This window comes from Trichoderma ghanense (genome assembly GCF_004382785.1).
Source record: "Trichoderma ghanense strain CCMA-1212 chromosome Unknown scaffold_1, whole genome shotgun sequence".
Classification (NCBI taxonomy): domain Eukaryota; kingdom Fungi; phylum Ascomycota; class Sordariomycetes; order Hypocreales; family Hypocreaceae; genus Trichoderma; species Trichoderma ghanense.
The window spans coordinates 2177414-2194325 of NW_027395664.1; the positions used below are offsets into that span (position 1 = coordinate 2177414).

Here is a 16912-nt window from a genome sequence, read left to right on the forward strand (position 1 = left end):
TTTTCGGAGACCATGAATGGAAAGGAAGCTATTTTCTTTCGTCCGGGGTTCCCCGCAGAGTGGGGGAGGGGTTCTCTCTTTTGATGATTTATCGTGGGGGGAGAGACAAGGAAGAGGATGAAAGTTGGAGACTTGGCTGAGGAGAGAGCTTGTCTTGCTGGAGCTGGATGTGCTGGGCCCTGTATGATAAAAGAGCCCGCGGTCCCGGATCCGGTGCCTCGGAGGATTTTCTCGTTCTATTGCCTGGTCCGGACGGCAAGGAGAAGAGAAGGAGAAGCAGAGGACTGACAAGAGCTGAGCTGTGCTTGGTATCGACTTGCTCTGACTTGGAGCACCTTGTGCCAGACTACAGGAGCAGTACACCATCGACTTGCTACTCTTCGCAACATGGCTCACCAGAGCACTCAGTTGAACAAGGGCTGGACCTTTCGGCAGCACCAAGGCCCTTCCGCAGGATGGCTGCCGGTGGAAAAGGTGCCAACGCAGGTTCACATTGATCTGCTGGCCAACAAGAAGTATGGCCATGTGCGATGAAGCTCCTCTGCAAGACGGCAGCGCAAGACTAACAACCTTCCAGAATCCCAGATCCCTTCGTGGACCTGAATGAGCGCGCTGTCCAGTGGATCGGCCACAAGGACTGGGAGTATCAAGTGAAATTCACCCCCGAAGCCGCTCACGCCGAAGATGCCACCAGAGACCTGGTCTTCAGCGGTCTCGACACCTTTGCCACGGTCTACCTCAACGAAGACAAAATCCTTGAAGCGGAAAACATGTTCGTGTCCTACCGCGTCAACGTCACAGACCGCATCAGGGCCGGCTCGGAGAACACGCTCCGCATCGTCTTCCGCTCCGCCATCGTCAGAGGCGAAGAGCTCATCAAGGAGCACCCTGAGCACAACTTCCTCGTCAGACAGACGGAGAGGAGCCGCGTCCCGGTGCGGAAAGCCCAGTACAACTGGGGCTGGGATTGGGGGCCCATCCTCATGACGGCGGGGCCCTGGAAGCCCGTCACGCTTGAGACGTATGTTGCGAGGATTGACGATGTCTGGGCTCAGAGCGACGTCGGCGAGGATTTGACAACTGTATCCGGATCCATCTTTGCCCGTGTAGCGGGCAGGCCGAGTCAAGACGACCAAGTTTCTTTGACCCTGTCGTTGGACGGTAAGGCTGTCTTTCAGCAGACAGTCGATGTCGCCTCGGCCAAAGATGGTCTGATCAGGGTTCCCTTCAAGCTCGAGGAACCCAAGCTTTGGTATCCTAGAGGATATGGAAGCCAGTCCCGTTACCTACTCAACGCCAAACTGCACCGCAAGGCGTCTGACGCCGGCGGAATCGACAGCCTGTCCAAGCTGGTTGGATTCCGTCGCACCGAGCTCGTCCAGGAGCCGGACGCCCACGGCAAGTCGTTCTACTTCCGCATCAACAACGTCGACGTGTTTGGCGGTGGTTCGTGCTGGATCCCAGCCGACAGCTATCTCGCTGGCGTGCCCCCGGAGCGGTATCACGCATGGGCCAAGCTCATCGCGGAGGGCAACCAGGTCATGCTGCGCGTCTGGGGAGGAGGCGTCTACGAAGAAGATGCCCTCATTGAAGCATGCGACGAGTTGGGCATCTTGGTGTTCCACGACTTTCAGTTTGCTTGCGCGTCTTATCCCGCTTACCCATCCTATCTGAAGACATTGGAGGAGGAAGCACGGCAGCAAATCCGACGTCTGCGGACGCATCCCTCTGTGATCATCTGGGCCGGTAACAATGAGGACTACCAGGTCCAGGAGAGGTATAAGCTGGACTATGACCTTGAGAACAAGGACCCGGAGTCGTGGCTCAAGTCGTCGTTCCCGGCGCGGTACATTTACGAGCATTTCCTGCCAAAGCTGGTTGAGGAGGAAGATGCGGGCAAGATCTATCACCCGAGCAGTCCTTGGGGCGACGGAAAGCCCACGGCCGACCCAACCGTTGGCGACATTCATCAGTGGAACAGTAAGCTATCCCCCTTATCTCATCGAGTTTCTCCCACGCAAACATCCACTGAAACTCTTCTCACACAGTCTGGCACGGAACCATGAACAAGTACCAAGAGGCCGTCAACATGGGCGGCCGCTTCGTCAGCGAGTTCGGCATGGAATCATACCCCCATCTCAGCACCACGCGCCGCATGGCCACCGACCCAGCCCAGCTGCACCCCGGCTCGATGGTGCTCGACGCGCACAACAAGGCCATCGGCCACGAGCGCCGCATGATGAGCTACGTCGTCGACAACTTCCGCCCGCGGCACGACCTCGGCGGGTACACGCACCTGACGCAGGTCGTGCAGTCGGAGACGATGCGCGCCGCCTACAAGGCCTGGAGGCGGCAGTGGGGAGTGCCGGGGGCCAGGCGGTGCGGCGGCGCGCTGGTCTGGCAGCTCAACGACTGCTGGCCGACCGTGTCGTGGGCCGTGGTGGACTACCGTCTCGTCAAGAAGCCGGCGTACTACGCCATCGCGCGGGCCCTGCGGCGCGTCGACGTGGGCGTCCACCGGACGCTGCACGACTGGACGCAGACGGGGGACTGGGTGGACCAGAACTCGGGCCTCGTCACCGGCCAGGTCGACCACACGCTCGCCGCCCGCAAGGGCACCTTTGACGTCTGGGTCGTCAGCAGCGACACCAAGCCCGTCGAGCTGCACCTCGTCGTGCGCTTCGTCTCCGTCCGCACAGGCAGGGACGTCGTCGAGCCGATCAACTCACGCATCACCGCCGCCGCAAACTCCACGACGGACATCCTCCTGTGCAAGCCCCTCCCGCCATCCATCCCCCACCCGGAAGACGTCACCAAGCCCTTCCCCCTCGCAGACTACGATCCCTACGTCGTCCACGCTACCATCGCCGACGCCGCGACTCGCACCGTCCTCGCTACGGACACGGCGTGGCCCGAACCCATCAAGTACCTCGACTTGTCTGACAGGGGCATCGCGTTCGAGGTCTCGTCTGCGGGCGATAAAGTCGTCGTTTCCGCGGAGAAGCCCGTCAAGGGGTTCGTCTTTGAGGAGGTGGAGGGGTTGAGGCTGAGCGACAACGGGTTCGATGTTGTGCCGGGGGAGAAGCATGTTGTCACGGTTGGGGGCGCTTTGAGGGCGGGTGAGTTGTTGTGGACTTTTGTTGGGGCGGATGGTGCGTCGTTGAAGATTGAAGCGTCTTCTTCTTCTTTGGCCCATTGATAGATTGCCATGATAGGGGTAGCAGTACCAGGCTTTGATGTATGTTGTGCGGCATTCGACCAGTATAGGACCTTCTGAAAAAAAAAAAAAAAAAAAAATGGCGGAGCGACGGAAGCAGACCTCATGGCCCATGATTAGTTTATTGAATCGCTAATGATATCAAAAAGGGGGTAAAAAGGGTGCAACTATGTGACGCATAACCCAAGTAAATCCTCCTGTTCCCACCCCGTCAACCAATCTATTACACGTCCATCCCATCCCACCGCATTCGATTCCGCTTATCCGTCTCAATCTGCATCTTCCAGATCAAAAAAAAAAGAAAAAAAAAAGGATGAAGCCCACTCGTCAGATAGAAAGACTAATTATCCCGTCTCCCACGCTTCAATGGAGGCGGCGACCGAGACACACTCTCGCTATCATGCCTTCTCCTCTTCATTGGCAAAGGACTAGGCGACCTCCCGCCCCTCGGACGCCCCGCCGAGCCATCTCTTGCCCTGCGCGGAGGCGGACTGCGGCTGCGTGACGGCGTGTAAGAGCCCCTTCGGCCACGCGCAGCCGGCGGGGGCGACCGGGATCCCGACGGGGACCGGGACGAATAGTCGCGGGACCGCGATCGACTGCCTCGCCGGAGCTTCTTCCGGGGTCCTCCGCTGCTGACGGACGAGCTATTCCTCCGGCCCGCGGGACCGCCGGGGCTTTGACGAGGTCGGCCCCTTCGAGGAGGCGGGCTGGCCGAGCCTGCGTCTCTGCCGCGTCGTGGTGGAGATGGGGAGCGGCTGTAGGAGCTATACGAGCCGCTTCGTGCGCGACCGCGGTTCCGCGGCGGCGGAGACCGTGAGGAGCCCGACGAGTAGCTTCGGCTTCTGCTGGCATCCCGACGGCCTCCTCGCCGGGGGGGACTGGCCGAGTAGGACCCTCGGCCTCGCCCGCGAGTAGAGGCGGAATCGGAGCGGGATCGTGATCTTGATCGCGACGGTGACCGCGAGTCCGCAGAGTAGGATCGATCCCTTACGCCACGTCGAGGCGGAGTCCGGGAAAGAGATCGGCCTCGACCACCGCTCCGACGACCCACGGATCGAGAGCGTGAGCGCGAGCGCGAAGAGTACGATGACCGAGTGTAAGACGAATAGCTCGAGACCGAGTCCGTATCCGAGCGATCCTGGGCAGGAGGGGCGGGCAGTGCAGGCTTGGGCATGTTCAAGAGGTGCTCTCGCATCTCCTCGGTCAAGACGCCCATGCCGATGCTGGTGAAGTAGTTGATGGAGAATCGGATGTTTCGAGGGTTTTCCCTGGGGAAGAGGCCTTCGAGGCTGGGCCGCAGCGTCTCGTCAGTCATCCGTGCCCGGAGCTTAGCGAGGCCGATTTCCTCTGAAATGTGCTGGAACAGGATCTTGATGAAGATACGGCTGCTCGACGTGGTCTCTTCCTCATTTAGGTGGATGACGGACAGGCAGTGCCAGCCCAGAGCGTCGGAAGCAAACATGTGGCCGAACAGCATGGCAATGTTTCGGAGTTTGTTGTTCTCGTATCGATGGATCGTCTCGTAGTACTTGACAAAGGCCTGCTCGAAGAGATCGCACCACAGACGGTTGATCTTGGCAAAGCGCTCGCCAATCAGGCCAAAGAACTTGGTGTACGTCTTCTCCTGAGAACAACACTCGACAATCATCGAGGGCAGCTCGGGTTCCTGGCCGACGGGCAGGTTGATCTTTATCAGTTTGTGGACTGCTTCCTCTGGGTCGGCGCTCGACATGATGGTGAGATAGATGGTCCTCCGCAGATTGACCAAGTCAGCGTTGGACTGGTCCTTGATCTCCATGGCCTTTGTCTCTTCGTTTTCTTCGTCTTCGGAGCTCTCATCCTCCTCATCGTCCTCGTCGCCCTCCTCGTCATCGCTGGCTTCGCCCAGAATCTCCGCCTTGAGTCTCTTGTAGGCCTCCTCATGCTCCTCCCACTCCGGGTCATACTTGAAGATGTTGAGTCCGTCCTGCACATCAATCTCGCCATCAAGCTCCACCTTGTGCGTGATTTGGTCCTCCTCCTCCACCAGGTCCAGCTCCTCCTTGATGGCCGGGTGGTCCTTGAACTTGTCCTTCCTGATCTGGAACAGCACCTCAATCATGTACTGCGTTCGCTTGTCGATGTCGGACTCGTGGAGGATATTGCGGAACTGGTCGAAGACGGCCATGGAAATGGCAGGCTGCATCTCCTCGAGGTACTGCCCAACCTCCTTGCAGAAGCCGACGGCGATCTCGACGCTGTCGTCCGTCGGCTTGTGCAGCAGCAGAAGCAGGATCTGGCCGGCCAGCATCTCGTGCTGGACCTGCTGGTTGATGAGGTGGGCGAGGAAGGTGGTCGACGACAGGCAGACGGCCTTGTCGTTGCGCTTGAAGCCCTTGCGGAACTGCATGATGAGGCGCTTGACCAGCAGCTCGCCGACCTGCGGCAGCTTGGTGTTGACAATGGCCGCCATGGCCGCGTAGATGGGCGTGAAGGGCAAGCTGGCGGCCTGGGCCTTCATGATGGAGCGGCAGAACAGGCCGCGGCCGCGCACCAGGTTCTCGCCGAACAGCTCGGGCACAATGTGCTTGATGTTGGCCGTGTTGACCTTGTTGATGAGCCCGTTGATGCTCTTCTTGAGCGCCTCCCACGCCATCCGCTGGTACTCCTTGCTGCTCTTGTCCGTGATCTGCGCCTGCAGCGCCCTCAGCCTCGCCGGCGGGATGTACGTGCCGCCCGACCGCATGTTGAGCAGCTTCTCGTACTCGGCCTTTGCCGCCGCCTGCTTCTCCTCCTCCGTCCGCACGGGCACGGGCGCGGGAGGGGGCGAGCGTGATCGCGAGCGCGCAGGCCTGGACGGGCGGTACGAGTCGCCGCCATCTCGCTGCTTGCCGCGCTCGCGGTGTGGCATGTCGACGACGGCCGCCATCGTGTTCGCGATCCGGCTGGATGAAGGTGTCGTCCGAGTCGTAGAGATGGGCGGTGAGGGGCGGTGACGATGGATGAAGGGAATGGAACTGGGCTGGATGGCGGTACGAGGCACAGGCAATGCTCTGCACGAAACAAAAACGCCTGCCTTGTCGTCACCCAGGATCGAGTGATGGCGCGGATGGGTTTTATTCAAGGCTGCGAGAGTCTAAGGCTGAGCAAGAACAAGGAAAAAAAGATGGAAAGGCGTGCACGGGCCACGTCACTTGCGCCACAGCAGCCAGCTCCAAGCAGCAGTACATACTCAAGCTTGAGGCTCTACTTTGGGCTGGCCTACACTTCGCCGCATAAATCACGTACTTTGCAACGCCACGCACCGTACCTCTCACCCAAACCAAGCCCCTAAAATCCCAGCCCAGGCCTCGCTCTCTCACTGGCACCTCTGGCGCGTTTCCCTATAGACTTCATGCCAGCGTGGGCACAATCCGCGCCTCACCCAATCCAAGCTTCCATCTTCGTCCGTCACCAAGTTCAATCTACCAATACGCTCCTTTTACGACGACCCAACGCCTATTCGATCGCCAACTCTCTCTCTCTCCAGAGAACACAGAAACTTGACAACCCTTCAACCCTTTCGTTCTACTAATACAAAGCTTCTCAACCATGGTGCGCCTTCCAGTCCATCTCCCCTTGTCGCGACATCTCCAAATGAAGGACACAGCAGCTAACCAACCAACTCTCCTGCTCAGCTCGATAAACTCGTCGGCCTCGCCATGCTCGTGGCCGCCTCCGTCATCTTCCTCTATTACACAGTCTGGACCCTCCTCATGGTACGATCCCTCTCCCTCTCTATACATACATCTCTTCATCCCTCGCCCAGGACACGACTCATACTCACATGTTTCAAAACGCAGCCCTTTGTCGACGACGACCACCCCCTCCAGAACCTCTTCCTCCCCCGCGTCTGGGCCATCCGCATCCCCGTCATCCTCCTGCTCCTCGGCTCCGCCGTCGTCGGCTCCTTCGTCGGCATGGTCATGATCCGGAGCAACCAGAAGAAGGCCGCCAAGGCAAAGGCCGCCGCCAAGAAGAAGGCGTAAAGCAGCAAAAAAGGGACGACATAGAGAGAAACAATTGAGAGGACAGGAGACAGGAACAAGTACAGGGGGAGGGGGAAGAAGAGAAAGAAAAAAAAATAGGTAATTACAGTATTAGCGCTCATGTACGATAATGGCCCGCCGTCAATCATCTGTATGCACGAGGGAATCTAGGTGTTAGAATTGGCCATAGCAATCAACCTAATAGTGCATTTGCACCATCGTGGACAATCCCAATTGACATATATGCATTGTGCAAAAAGTAGGATGGGAGCAGAGCTCTATCATGATGCAAGGTAAGAGAGGCATTGGTTGGGTATCTCGAGTGGTGTCTATTCGATATTGAGGCGCAACAGGAGCTGCTAAACAGAAGAGATGCTACCTAAGTAACAGACACAATGCGCAGCCGTACAGGCAACGCATCTATCTAGATATATCCGAGCAGCGCAGAGAGGGACTCGAAGAGTATAAGCATCCGTCAAGCCAATCCTTCAACAGTGTTGCTCAACTTTGCTTAAGAANNGGGGGGGGGGGAAAGCCAAGCAAACAATCAACCACTATGTGAGAAGTTGTCAAATTAGTAGAACCTAGCTTATACCCAAAGAGAGAGAAGGAAAAAAACAACATTTCGAGTCCCCGATATCCCATCGTGAAGAGCTCGGTTCTCGAACTCGCAAAATCGCCTGAAAGCCGCTTAGACTCTCTGGTCGGCAAAATCGAGAACCTCACAGTCGTCCTCAAAGAATCCGTCACCATCGGGATCTCCTTGGTGGGCTCCGCGTCGTCGCCGGGTTGTGACGACAATCTGCTCGGAATCACCATACTCCATGACACGCTCCATGGCAGACGGAGGCAGGGGCCGGTGGTCCTCCGGGTCGTCGTATTCGTCCTCAAAAGCAGAGGGCAGCCCCAGGTCCAACTTGACGACGGAAATGTCCTGCCCAAACGCCCAAGCAGACGCATCTGACGCGCCACTTGGCGCATTCACGGCGAGGTTCTGGGCCTTCTTTGCCTTCTTGGAAACCGACGTCGCATTGGCATCCAACGAGGAGTGTGCGAGAGCCTCCGGCATTCCATCGAGCTGACTGCCGTAGCCGGGGGTATATTCGCAAAGAACGACGCGCCGATCAGTGTGGAAAGGCTGATATGGCGCACTGCAGTCAATCTCCGCCTGGGGAATGGTCTCGCCCATGGTGTGGAGAGTGTTGGCTACCGCGCGTGGACGACCCCTGAGTGTCAGCGTCGTTCCCACGTCCATTTCGGCGTCTGAGAGATCCAGATACTCTTCTTGGGCGCCCAGCTCCACGACCTGGCGGACTGCCGGAGCAACAGTGTCGTCTGGGAGCAATGGCACTCGATAATCGGTGTATCGATTGGCGCGGGCATGACGCCTACCGCCGGTGTGGCCTGCGTGACGTCGAGACTTGCTGGGATACGTTCGTACAAGGCCTCCGCCGAGGTTGAAAAGAGCGGCGCTCCGTCTACCTCTGATCCAGACAACGCACGACGCCGAGGGCGGTGCGCCGCCGGGAGGCAAGGAGACCCGGTTTTCACCAGTGTTGCGCAGCTGGCTGATGGCGGAGCCTGTCTTTCCGAGGGAGCTGGTGATGCTCGCGGCAATCGCACGCCCTCCGTGGGCTGCCGAGTCCTTCAGGATGCTGCCCGCAGTGTTTGAGCTGTTGCTGCTGCCCTGGCGCGAGCGGGTGACAAACGGCATTGCGGCCTGATATGCTGCACCAAAGGCGCCAGACGCGAGGGAAACGGCAGAGCTCGAAGGCTCGGGCGGTTCGACGGCAGGCTTTTGGGTCGTCACCTTGCGCCTGCGCGGTGGTGGCCACATGAAAGCGCTAAAGGGCATCTCCAAGAGATGGACCGTGCCTCTCTCGGTCACCATGGCAAGCCGCTCGCCTTGCGGTTCCGTCCAGACTACTTCGATGATGCGCGCGACGGTCATGCGTGAGAACTGGGCAATCTGGCGAACAAGAGGGCCGACGCTCTCGTGGGAAGGCAGTGACGCCTGCAGGGGCGAGGAATGGGTGTGTTGAACACGGAGCAGGTCCCACACAGTCTGCACATCTCCCTTGCTGCTCGCGGTGAAGAGAGCCAACGAGGAGGGCGAAAAGGACAGGAAACTGCAGCCTAGAGGCGTGGCGAAGGTGCAGATGGGGTGGACGGAGGGAGACGTCACCAGCGAGTCCACGTCCACGACGGAGACGAGTCCCGGGTCCTTGGCCGGCGCCGCCTGTCCAGACGTGCCATGAGTCGGTGGAAACGCGGCACCGTCACTGCGAGCAGCCCACTGCGGAGGCGGCGACCGGGGCTGCTGCTGTTGCGCCTGTTGCGACTGTTGCGACTGTGGGCTAGATGATCGGTTCCAGTACGAGTTCCAGGCCTGCAGACCCTGCTGGCCGACCCATTTCGCGCCTTGGATGAGCTCCTGCGTAGCCTCGCGCATCACCTTGTTGACAACGCTGTCGGAAATGGGAAGATCCACGGCCGCGGTGGGCGAAGGAAGGTGAGGTGGCGTGTGAGAGGTAACGCCGGCCCCTCGTCCCAAGATGGGCACTGGCAAATGGGCTCGGATGGCGATGCTCGACGACGGGGCCGCCGGACAGTACGCAATCCTGCGGCCGTTGAGGGCGATGATGGCCGTGGGAGGGTTCGGTCGACGGCTCGTGCCGAGGGGGTTCATCTTGTCACCTTCCTCGGCCACATCGCCTCCCCGCTGGCCTTGTTGAACGCAGGTCCATAGCTTGGCCGTGCAGGCAAAGACGTGGCCGTTCTGCGGCTGCAAGAGCTGCGTGTATATCCAGCATTCGCCGGTGGCGCCAGAGCACACCGCGACGGTACCTGCATCTGCCTTGATGGCAAACGCTCCAGTGGGAGGAGGAGGCTGGAAGATGGGGCTCGTCAGAGACACCTCTGCGCTGATGGGAATGGTTGGAGCCTGCAGCAGGACGTCGACTAGCTTGTTTGTCTTGAGCGAGTAGATTTCGACGGCTGTCTGGTAGGCTTCAATCACCTGGCCACCGCGACCGGAGAAGGCGTCGTGATGGGCGTAAGCAGACCGGGGGCTTGTCGCACCGTCGGCCTTGGTCGTGGCGTCTTCATCATCGTCCGGGCTTGCCGCCGAGGCTGGACGCTGGGGGAGTACAGGGCCGTGCACTACCAGAGCAACCAAGGGGAAGACAGAGTCCTTGTCTCCGCCAACCGTCCACGGAAGGATTTTGGCGTAATGGACACCACCCCGCAGGCCCTTGAGGCTGGCGATGTGCTCCAACCCCCTCTTGCTGACGCCATAAACCTCCAACCCGCCCTGATAGCCGGCCAAGACGACACTTGTAGAGCCAGCGCTGCTGTAGGGGCTCGGGAGCTTGTCGAAGCCAAAGTAGAGTCCGTGGTCGCCGGGCTTCATACCGGACTGCGGCTTGAGGGTAAGGTCGAGGTCTGAGACGCCGTAGAAGTGAGCCTGGGGCTGGTGGGGGAGCGGAGGGGGATGCGAGCCGATGCGGGAGTGCGTGTGAGAGTACGGGGCCGGCGAGTGGAGGGAGCTCCGGCGGTGGTGGGCGGCAGTCGAAGAGGGCCTGGGCATGTTGTCTGGAGAGACGAAATGGGGATCCATCTGGTAGCTGAGAGGACGCCTCGGGTGACTGGTGGGCGGAGAGGGCGATGCCGGCGACGGCGTCATGAAGGCCCTCTGGGCGGTCCAGCCATGGTGAAGGCGGCCCGAGTCTTCGTAGGAAGAGGGCTGCGTGGGCGGCGATTCACCGGCCAGCGCGACGAGGTTGCTCGGAGAGGCTGCCATTCCGCTCCTCGCCCAGTCGTGTATCACACTCGGAGCTGTGCTCGCGGAGACGGACGTGGTGGACAAGACATCCAGGGAAGGCGACGGCTCGGGGTTCTCATTGTCAGGTTCAGGAGCGGCCGTAGGTCTGATCTCGGGGGTGTTGATCGGAGGAGAGGAGGCGTTGGAAGTAGGGATGCTCTTTGCAGAGTCGTTTCCACTTTCGTCGCCGTCGTTGACAGGTCTCCTATTTATGGACAGGCGCCGGGTCAGCGAACCAGGGCAGTCTTGACATCAAATGGTAGCGTGCCGGGACACCAGGCAGCCGAGCGGAGAGGACAGGGAAGAGAAGAGGGCAGGAGGAGGCGCGCAGCTGAACGGCGTGAGTCACGAGGCCGAGGAGGGCCATGCGATGCGGTGCCGTGCCATGGGTGGACGTCAGTGGGAGCTGAGGACTCACGCGAACTTGCCGGCCGTCTGTTTGGTCACCGCCGCGGCAATGCCGCCGCTGTGCTTTGCATGTTTCCGTTCCTTCTTGGCTGTCGCGAATGCATCAAGTCAGTCAAGGCGCCCTTTTATGCGTTTGTGTCTGCATGTCTGTGTCCGGCCGCTCGGTCGGTCGACGTGCGTGATGCGCCTGGTGCTGGTCAAGGTGATGGATTGGAGATGCACGGCTTATCGCAGTGTCGTCACAGCCCGTGGCACAAGATAAGACGGGCGCGAAAGGGCCTGGGTCAACTCACCCGGCATTCAACCTGTGTAAGGGGATTGGAGCAGTGGTCCCGCTCCAGGTGCCTGTTGCTTCCGCAGAACGAGACGGGTTCTGAGAAGCTCGTTGCTAGACAAAATGAGGTGGGAAAACGAAATGAAGGCAAAGAAGCGAAGGGGTATCGAGGACGAGAGTCGAGGTATCGGACGAAGCTGTTCAGGTATCCCGAACCCCTCGATGACGGAGCAAGAGCCGGCGGACAAAGAGGTTCTCGCAGAGCTTCGGCCAGGCCAGGCAGTCGGCGTAGACGAGATTGGAGGTACCGCCCGATAAGGGGTTTGCCCGCGGGAGCAACAGAGGGGTATCGACGGTGACGAGGGGCTCGCGTCCAAGGTACTGCCTACCTACTGCCTGGGCACGTCTGGGTACGGTTGACAGGCAGGCGGGCGGGTATCGTCGTACGGAAGGGATTATTGGCACAAGGTCAATACGACGGAGAGGAAACGAGGTGCAGTAACACGCTGGTTCGTGCAACAAAAGGGAAACAGGCGCTCTCTAAGGGTTGGTATCTGAGGCAGGGGAATGGCGCAGCCACGGGGGGTCGTTGGTTTTCGTTTGTTCGTGAGAAAATGCGAAAGTCTATCGTCAATATAAAGATAACAATAAAAGATGTATGACACGGTAGAAAAAGGGCAAAGGCAAAAAGAGATGATAAGGAATAGTTTGTTGAAAGATCCAAGGATAGGTCAGTAGGTATTAAACAGAGCAGGGCCGGTTCATCAAAAGAGAGAGACAAGAGCCGTGACAGCTGGTATCGTTCAACGTTCAGGTTTGTATGCAAGGTACAGTAGGCAGACGATAATGATAGTGATGGTAGCCGGTTCAAGTTGACGGTTTGAGTTGTAAGAACATGAAGACGCAGTGGATGATGGAGAGAAGAGTCTGTCAAGACGTTTCGGGGGCGGCAGCTTTGATGAGTCGCCGCCCGCCAATTACAGCATCAAGTGCACATGAATGCCTGGGAGCTGCATGTACCGCCCGGTACCGCGACGCCCACGGCTGCTGTCAGTGACATTGATAACGCGGGGGGTTCCAGGTCCGCTGGCCGGCGCTGCAGTGAGAGCGGTTTGGGGGGGCGTGATTGCGCCAGGGGGGCCCAAGGGGGGTCTGGGCCAGAGAGGGGGGTGAGCTCCTGCGTAGCCTCGCGCATCANTACGGCGAGGTACGGGGCCACGCTGGCCGATCGGGAGCAGAGCAAGAGCAGTCCTGATTCCCAGCCTGGTCCTGTGCTGTGGTCAGCGGCCCACAGGGGGCAGCAGCAGCGCTAATCTCAGCTGGGCGCCCTAGAGTCTGATGCCTCATGTTCACCTCGGGTTCGCTCTCTGTGTGAGCTGGTCAAGTTCCAGCGCTTCCACGATGCAAGGACCTACGGAGAAATGCCTCGTGCATCATCACCTGTGCTGCTGCTCTGGTGCCTTACATCTGGTTTATGCAAGGTACTCTATCTCACAAAGCAAGCAGGCAGGACAGAACAGGAATCCAGCACACGGTTCTCGTCACAAGGCACACGTAGGTATCTAGACGCACATGCATGTACAGCCCTCGTACCTGTACCGGCCGCGAGCCGCCAATCGCATCGACGGGCTGCCACGCGCGAACAGCATCCCATCGCTGAGTGGCCCTGCGGCTTCGGGTGCTGGCGGCGCGTCTGCAGCCCAAGCACGATGGCCGCCAGCCACTTTTCCCCGAACGAGACAACACTCGATGGACCAGGCCAGGTAGGTATCCTCTACCCCGAGCACAGGCACGCCGTTATCTCAGCTCGCTGCCCGCTTGGCGGTGATCGCGATGTCGCCCTTGTACAGACGACCTGGGCGTCGGCGCTCCCCCATACGGTAAGGACTATTCCGTCCGTCCCGGGCAGTGCCGAAGGCAAGGGATCAGATGGGGGAGTCCAGCGTCTGGAGGACAGAAGAGATGCATAGTAACGCTGCTGCTGGACCCCGTTGCGTATGAATGATCTCGGTCATTCTGATGCCGACTGTCTCTGAATGCTCGCAAGTTATATGCAAGTACCGAGTACATTCATTCATGGACCCTTGGTACCAAAAAGAGAACACATCACGAAACAAAATCCCCGTCATCACAGAGACACAGCAACAAAACGGCAAAATTCCAAAGCACTAAAGCAACCCCTCAGCCACCTCACCCGACCAGCGCAAAAGGGCCAGTGACCAGTTGACCGGCTCCGGCGCGTCAATCACCCATCAGCCGCAGCCAAATGACGTCCCCCCGCCGAATAGGGACGAGAGCCTGCCCCCGGCAAATGACTAAGATCCCGTCATTATCGCGAGGGCCTCCTTTCCCTTGCTCCTTATCTCCCCTCTGTCTCGACTTGCACCAGACGCCCGTCCCGATACGGAGCTGTCTGACCAACTGTACGAGCAGGTGCTGAATAAGGACAAACAGAAATCCAAAGAGGGCATTCAAACTGATAAGCTCCTCTCCCGTTCACAGCATGCAAATAACTGGCCCTATTGCGCCACACTTCATGTGGCTCTCTCTCTCTCCCCCTTCACGCCCCCTTCCCATCCCTTCATCCAAGTACATACACTCATCAAACCACCGGAACAACCCCCAAACCCCCAGGAATGGGCGTCCGTAGAAGCCCACAGAAGAACCTGATCAATTTGGCTACCTACCTACCTTGCGTATTCCCATAACCCGGTCCCCATACCATGATTTCATTTACATAACGGCGCTCAGTTTCCCCCCAAACGAAGGCATGACAAGGCGTCAGGTGATGGGTGCCTCCTACGCCATGGACACGAGTGGGGGGGGAAACGAGAGACAAGCCCATTCTCAGGGTTCCCCCATGGCAAAATCAAGGCCCTTTTCTCTCTCTGTACGTTGTTTGATACGACTATTTACTTCATAGCGTCTTTCTAGTTCGAGTTCAGAGTGAAGCCACGCTGCGACTGTCCCTCCAGTTAATGCAAGGGACGGTGACGTTGCCGCGGGATCGCCACTGGGATTCCCGGGGAAGCTCTCTTACTATTGCCTAGACTACCTACCTACTGCTACCTCTAGCATCAAGCAGTATTGGTTGGACAAACAACGCGGTCAACATGCTCCCCTCCATCATCGTCAATCGTCGTCATCGTCATTCACTCTCACTCACTCGAGGCAGAGAAACCAAACGTCCAAAGAACGGCCCCCCATTTAGCTTCCCAATTCCAGGTATCGCGCACCCCCCCCTTAACTGTCTACATGCAAGGTACCTCACCCTACCTTACCAAGATACACCTTGTGATAAGCCCAGATGGGCAATGAACCAAAGCAGCGGCTCCTTATCTTCTAGGCAGGGCGGGGGAAGCTTGCATTGTGGCTGGCTTTGCTCTCGATTTGGGGGGTTTGAGTCTTTTAGAACATCCCCTCTTCCGCAAACGAAAGGGTTCGTTTTGGGAGCGTCAGCACGTTAAGTTGAGGAACTGAGCACGCATGATTTAGAAAAGCCTGTGTGATTCGTCTGTTTGTCCGTAGTTTGTAGTCTGTAACAGGTCGGCTTGTTCATGTGAAACGCCAGTCAATTGCGAATACTATCCGTATAACACGGAGTCCAAGCACCTCATAGCGGGGAAGCAAAGCAACACAACACAACACACACGCCCACGTCAAGTTGCCAACCAAGCAGTTGAGATTGATCACAAGTCGTTTCGTACAGACAAGTCTACTCACTACATGTACTGATGCAAACTCATACACCGTTCAAACAGAGTTGATATCAACCCTTAATCTTACACAGCTTAACCTCAACGCAGGGCACCTCCTCTTACTTCAACATATAAACCCGATACTCTGCAAACTTCCAAACCTCGTCTCCTCCCTCATCATCCCTCACCTTTCTCAAAACCCCATGTCCCGCCCACTCAACCGTGCTCGAATCCCCCTCCTTGGTCGTATACGCCACGTCCCCGTACAGCATCAGCTCGCATCGCTTGCTGCTCTCCGCAGCAGCAGCAGCAGCAAGCCCATCATCGTCGTTGCTGAAACGCCCGGGAAACACCTTGGTGACGGTGTGCTTGCGCTTTGCTACGACGGACCACATTCCCTGACGCATGGTGCGGAGCTCTATATGAATTCCATGAGTTCACGCGCTTTGATCCATGTTGTAGCAGCAGCAGCTCAACGCCGGAAAGCTCACAACAAGCCTCGTCTCCGGTGCAAAACAATGTAGATATGGATTAATGGAAAAAGGAAAGAAAAAAAAAAGAAAAAAGGAAAAACTCACCCTCTGTCCCGTTGGCCCTCCCCGACCCAATAACAACCCGCGCATCCGCCGTAAACTGCCCGACCCAGCGCTCATTCTCCTCCGGCCTGTCCGACGTCCTGTAGAAGGCGCTGATGAAGGCCCGGATCCCGGCCTCGTCGGGCAGGCTGCTGTCCGCCGCGTACAGAGGCGTGTATCCCGCTTCGTCGACCGAGCCCGCCATTTCTCCCTCTTGTTATTTTCTCTTGCCCTTTTTTGTTTTCTTTTCAGAGAGAGAGAAAGTAGTCCGGATAGACGGATCAAGGTAATGCAGACAAACGGATAAAATTGGCTTGGGTTGGTGTGAGATTTGGCAGAATGGGGGGGACAAGATTGCTATTATATATTGGGACGCTTGAGCCCTTCAACCCACACGAAACTACGTGATCGGATCCGTCTCCGTGGTCTCTCTCTCCGTCATTGAAACGAACACTTTTTACTAATTTATCAAGCTGGCCTTGGTTGGTAATCCATTGCTAGTATCAACAAATGCCGGCTTGCAATCGGAACCCCGCCTCCGATCCCTTCTTCCGGCGCTGCGGCAAAGTTCCCGAAAGGCGTCGGATGTGTTCCCGACAGCACAAAAAAAAAAGTTGCAGTTTCTTATAGCATGCTGCGTTCATGTTTATAACTCACAGTACCGACTCGGCACGTTATTTCAACAGCCATGTGAAACAAATATTAGAACGCTCATCATAAGCGATATATGAACTGTCAGGCTGGAGGGAACAAGGCATCCGGTATCTTGTTTATAGCCATATCAAGCCCCGCCATCACCCGATGGCCCTCAGGTATATAAAAGGCGGGCAAATCACCTACCTCGTAATCCGTCCCAGTACCCGTATTCCAAGGCCCCCAGACTCCAGGCTTCAAAAAAAAAAAATTA

General features: G+C 57.9%; 6 protein-coding genes across 6 annotated transcripts; 4 read left to right on the top strand and 2 right to left on the bottom strand.

Annotated features, from left to right (window-relative positions):
- Nucleotides 1–387: 387 nt before the first annotated feature.
- CCMA1212_002103 (Beta-mannosidase B) lies at nucleotides 388–3199 on the top strand (the record flags this gene model as incomplete). Its single annotated transcript, XM_073699504.1, has 3 exons — nucleotides 388–515; nucleotides 578–1980; nucleotides 2049–3199. The coding sequence occupies 3 exons, from the start codon at nucleotides 388–390 to the stop codon at nucleotides 3197–3199; spliced, it is 2682 nt and encodes an 893-aa protein (XP_073562598.1).
- Nucleotides 3200–3557: 358 nt separating this feature from the next.
- Nucleotides 3558–6128, bottom strand: CCMA1212_002104 (Pre-mRNA-splicing factor cwc22; the record flags this gene model as incomplete). The annotated part of the gene is made up of 1 exon (XM_073699505.1): nucleotides 3558–6128. One exon carries the CDS (start codon nucleotides 6126–6128, stop codon nucleotides 3558–3560), a length of 2571 nt encoding a protein of 856 aa, XP_073562597.1.
- A 672-nt stretch (nucleotides 6129–6800) lies between these two features.
- Nucleotides 6801–7227, top strand: CCMA1212_002105 (uncharacterized protein). Its single transcript, XM_073699506.1, has 2 exons — nucleotides 6801–6957; nucleotides 7042–7227. Exons 1-2 carry the CDS (start codon nucleotides 6836–6838, stop codon nucleotides 7166–7168), a joined length of 249 nt encoding a protein of 82 aa, XP_073562596.1. The 5' UTR covers nucleotides 6801–6835; the 3' UTR covers nucleotides 7169–7227.
- Nucleotides 7228–7918: 691 nt separating this feature from the next.
- Nucleotides 7919–16218, bottom strand: CCMA1212_002106 (uncharacterized protein; the record flags this gene model as incomplete). Its single annotated transcript, XM_073699507.1, has 4 exons — nucleotides 16009–16218; nucleotides 15771–15848; nucleotides 11469–11547; nucleotides 7919–11255 (listed from the first exon to the last, which is right to left on the bottom strand). The coding sequence occupies exons 1-4, from the start codon at nucleotides 16208–16210 to the stop codon at nucleotides 7919–7921; spliced, it is 3696 nt and encodes a 1231-aa protein (XP_073562595.1). The 5' UTR covers nucleotides 16211–16218.
- CCMA1212_002107 (uncharacterized protein) lies at nucleotides 11856–12050 on the top strand (the record flags this gene model as incomplete). Its single annotated transcript, XM_073699508.1, has 1 exon — nucleotides 11856–12050. The coding sequence occupies one exon, from the start codon at nucleotides 11856–11858 to the stop codon at nucleotides 12048–12050; it is 195 nt and encodes a 64-aa protein (XP_073562594.1).
- On the top strand, nucleotides 13442–13702 carry CCMA1212_002108 (uncharacterized protein; the record flags this gene model as incomplete). The annotated part of the gene is made up of 1 exon (XM_073699509.1): nucleotides 13442–13702. One exon carries the CDS (start codon nucleotides 13442–13444, stop codon nucleotides 13700–13702), a length of 261 nt encoding a protein of 86 aa, XP_073562593.1.
- Nucleotides 16219–16912: the final 694 nt, after the last annotated feature.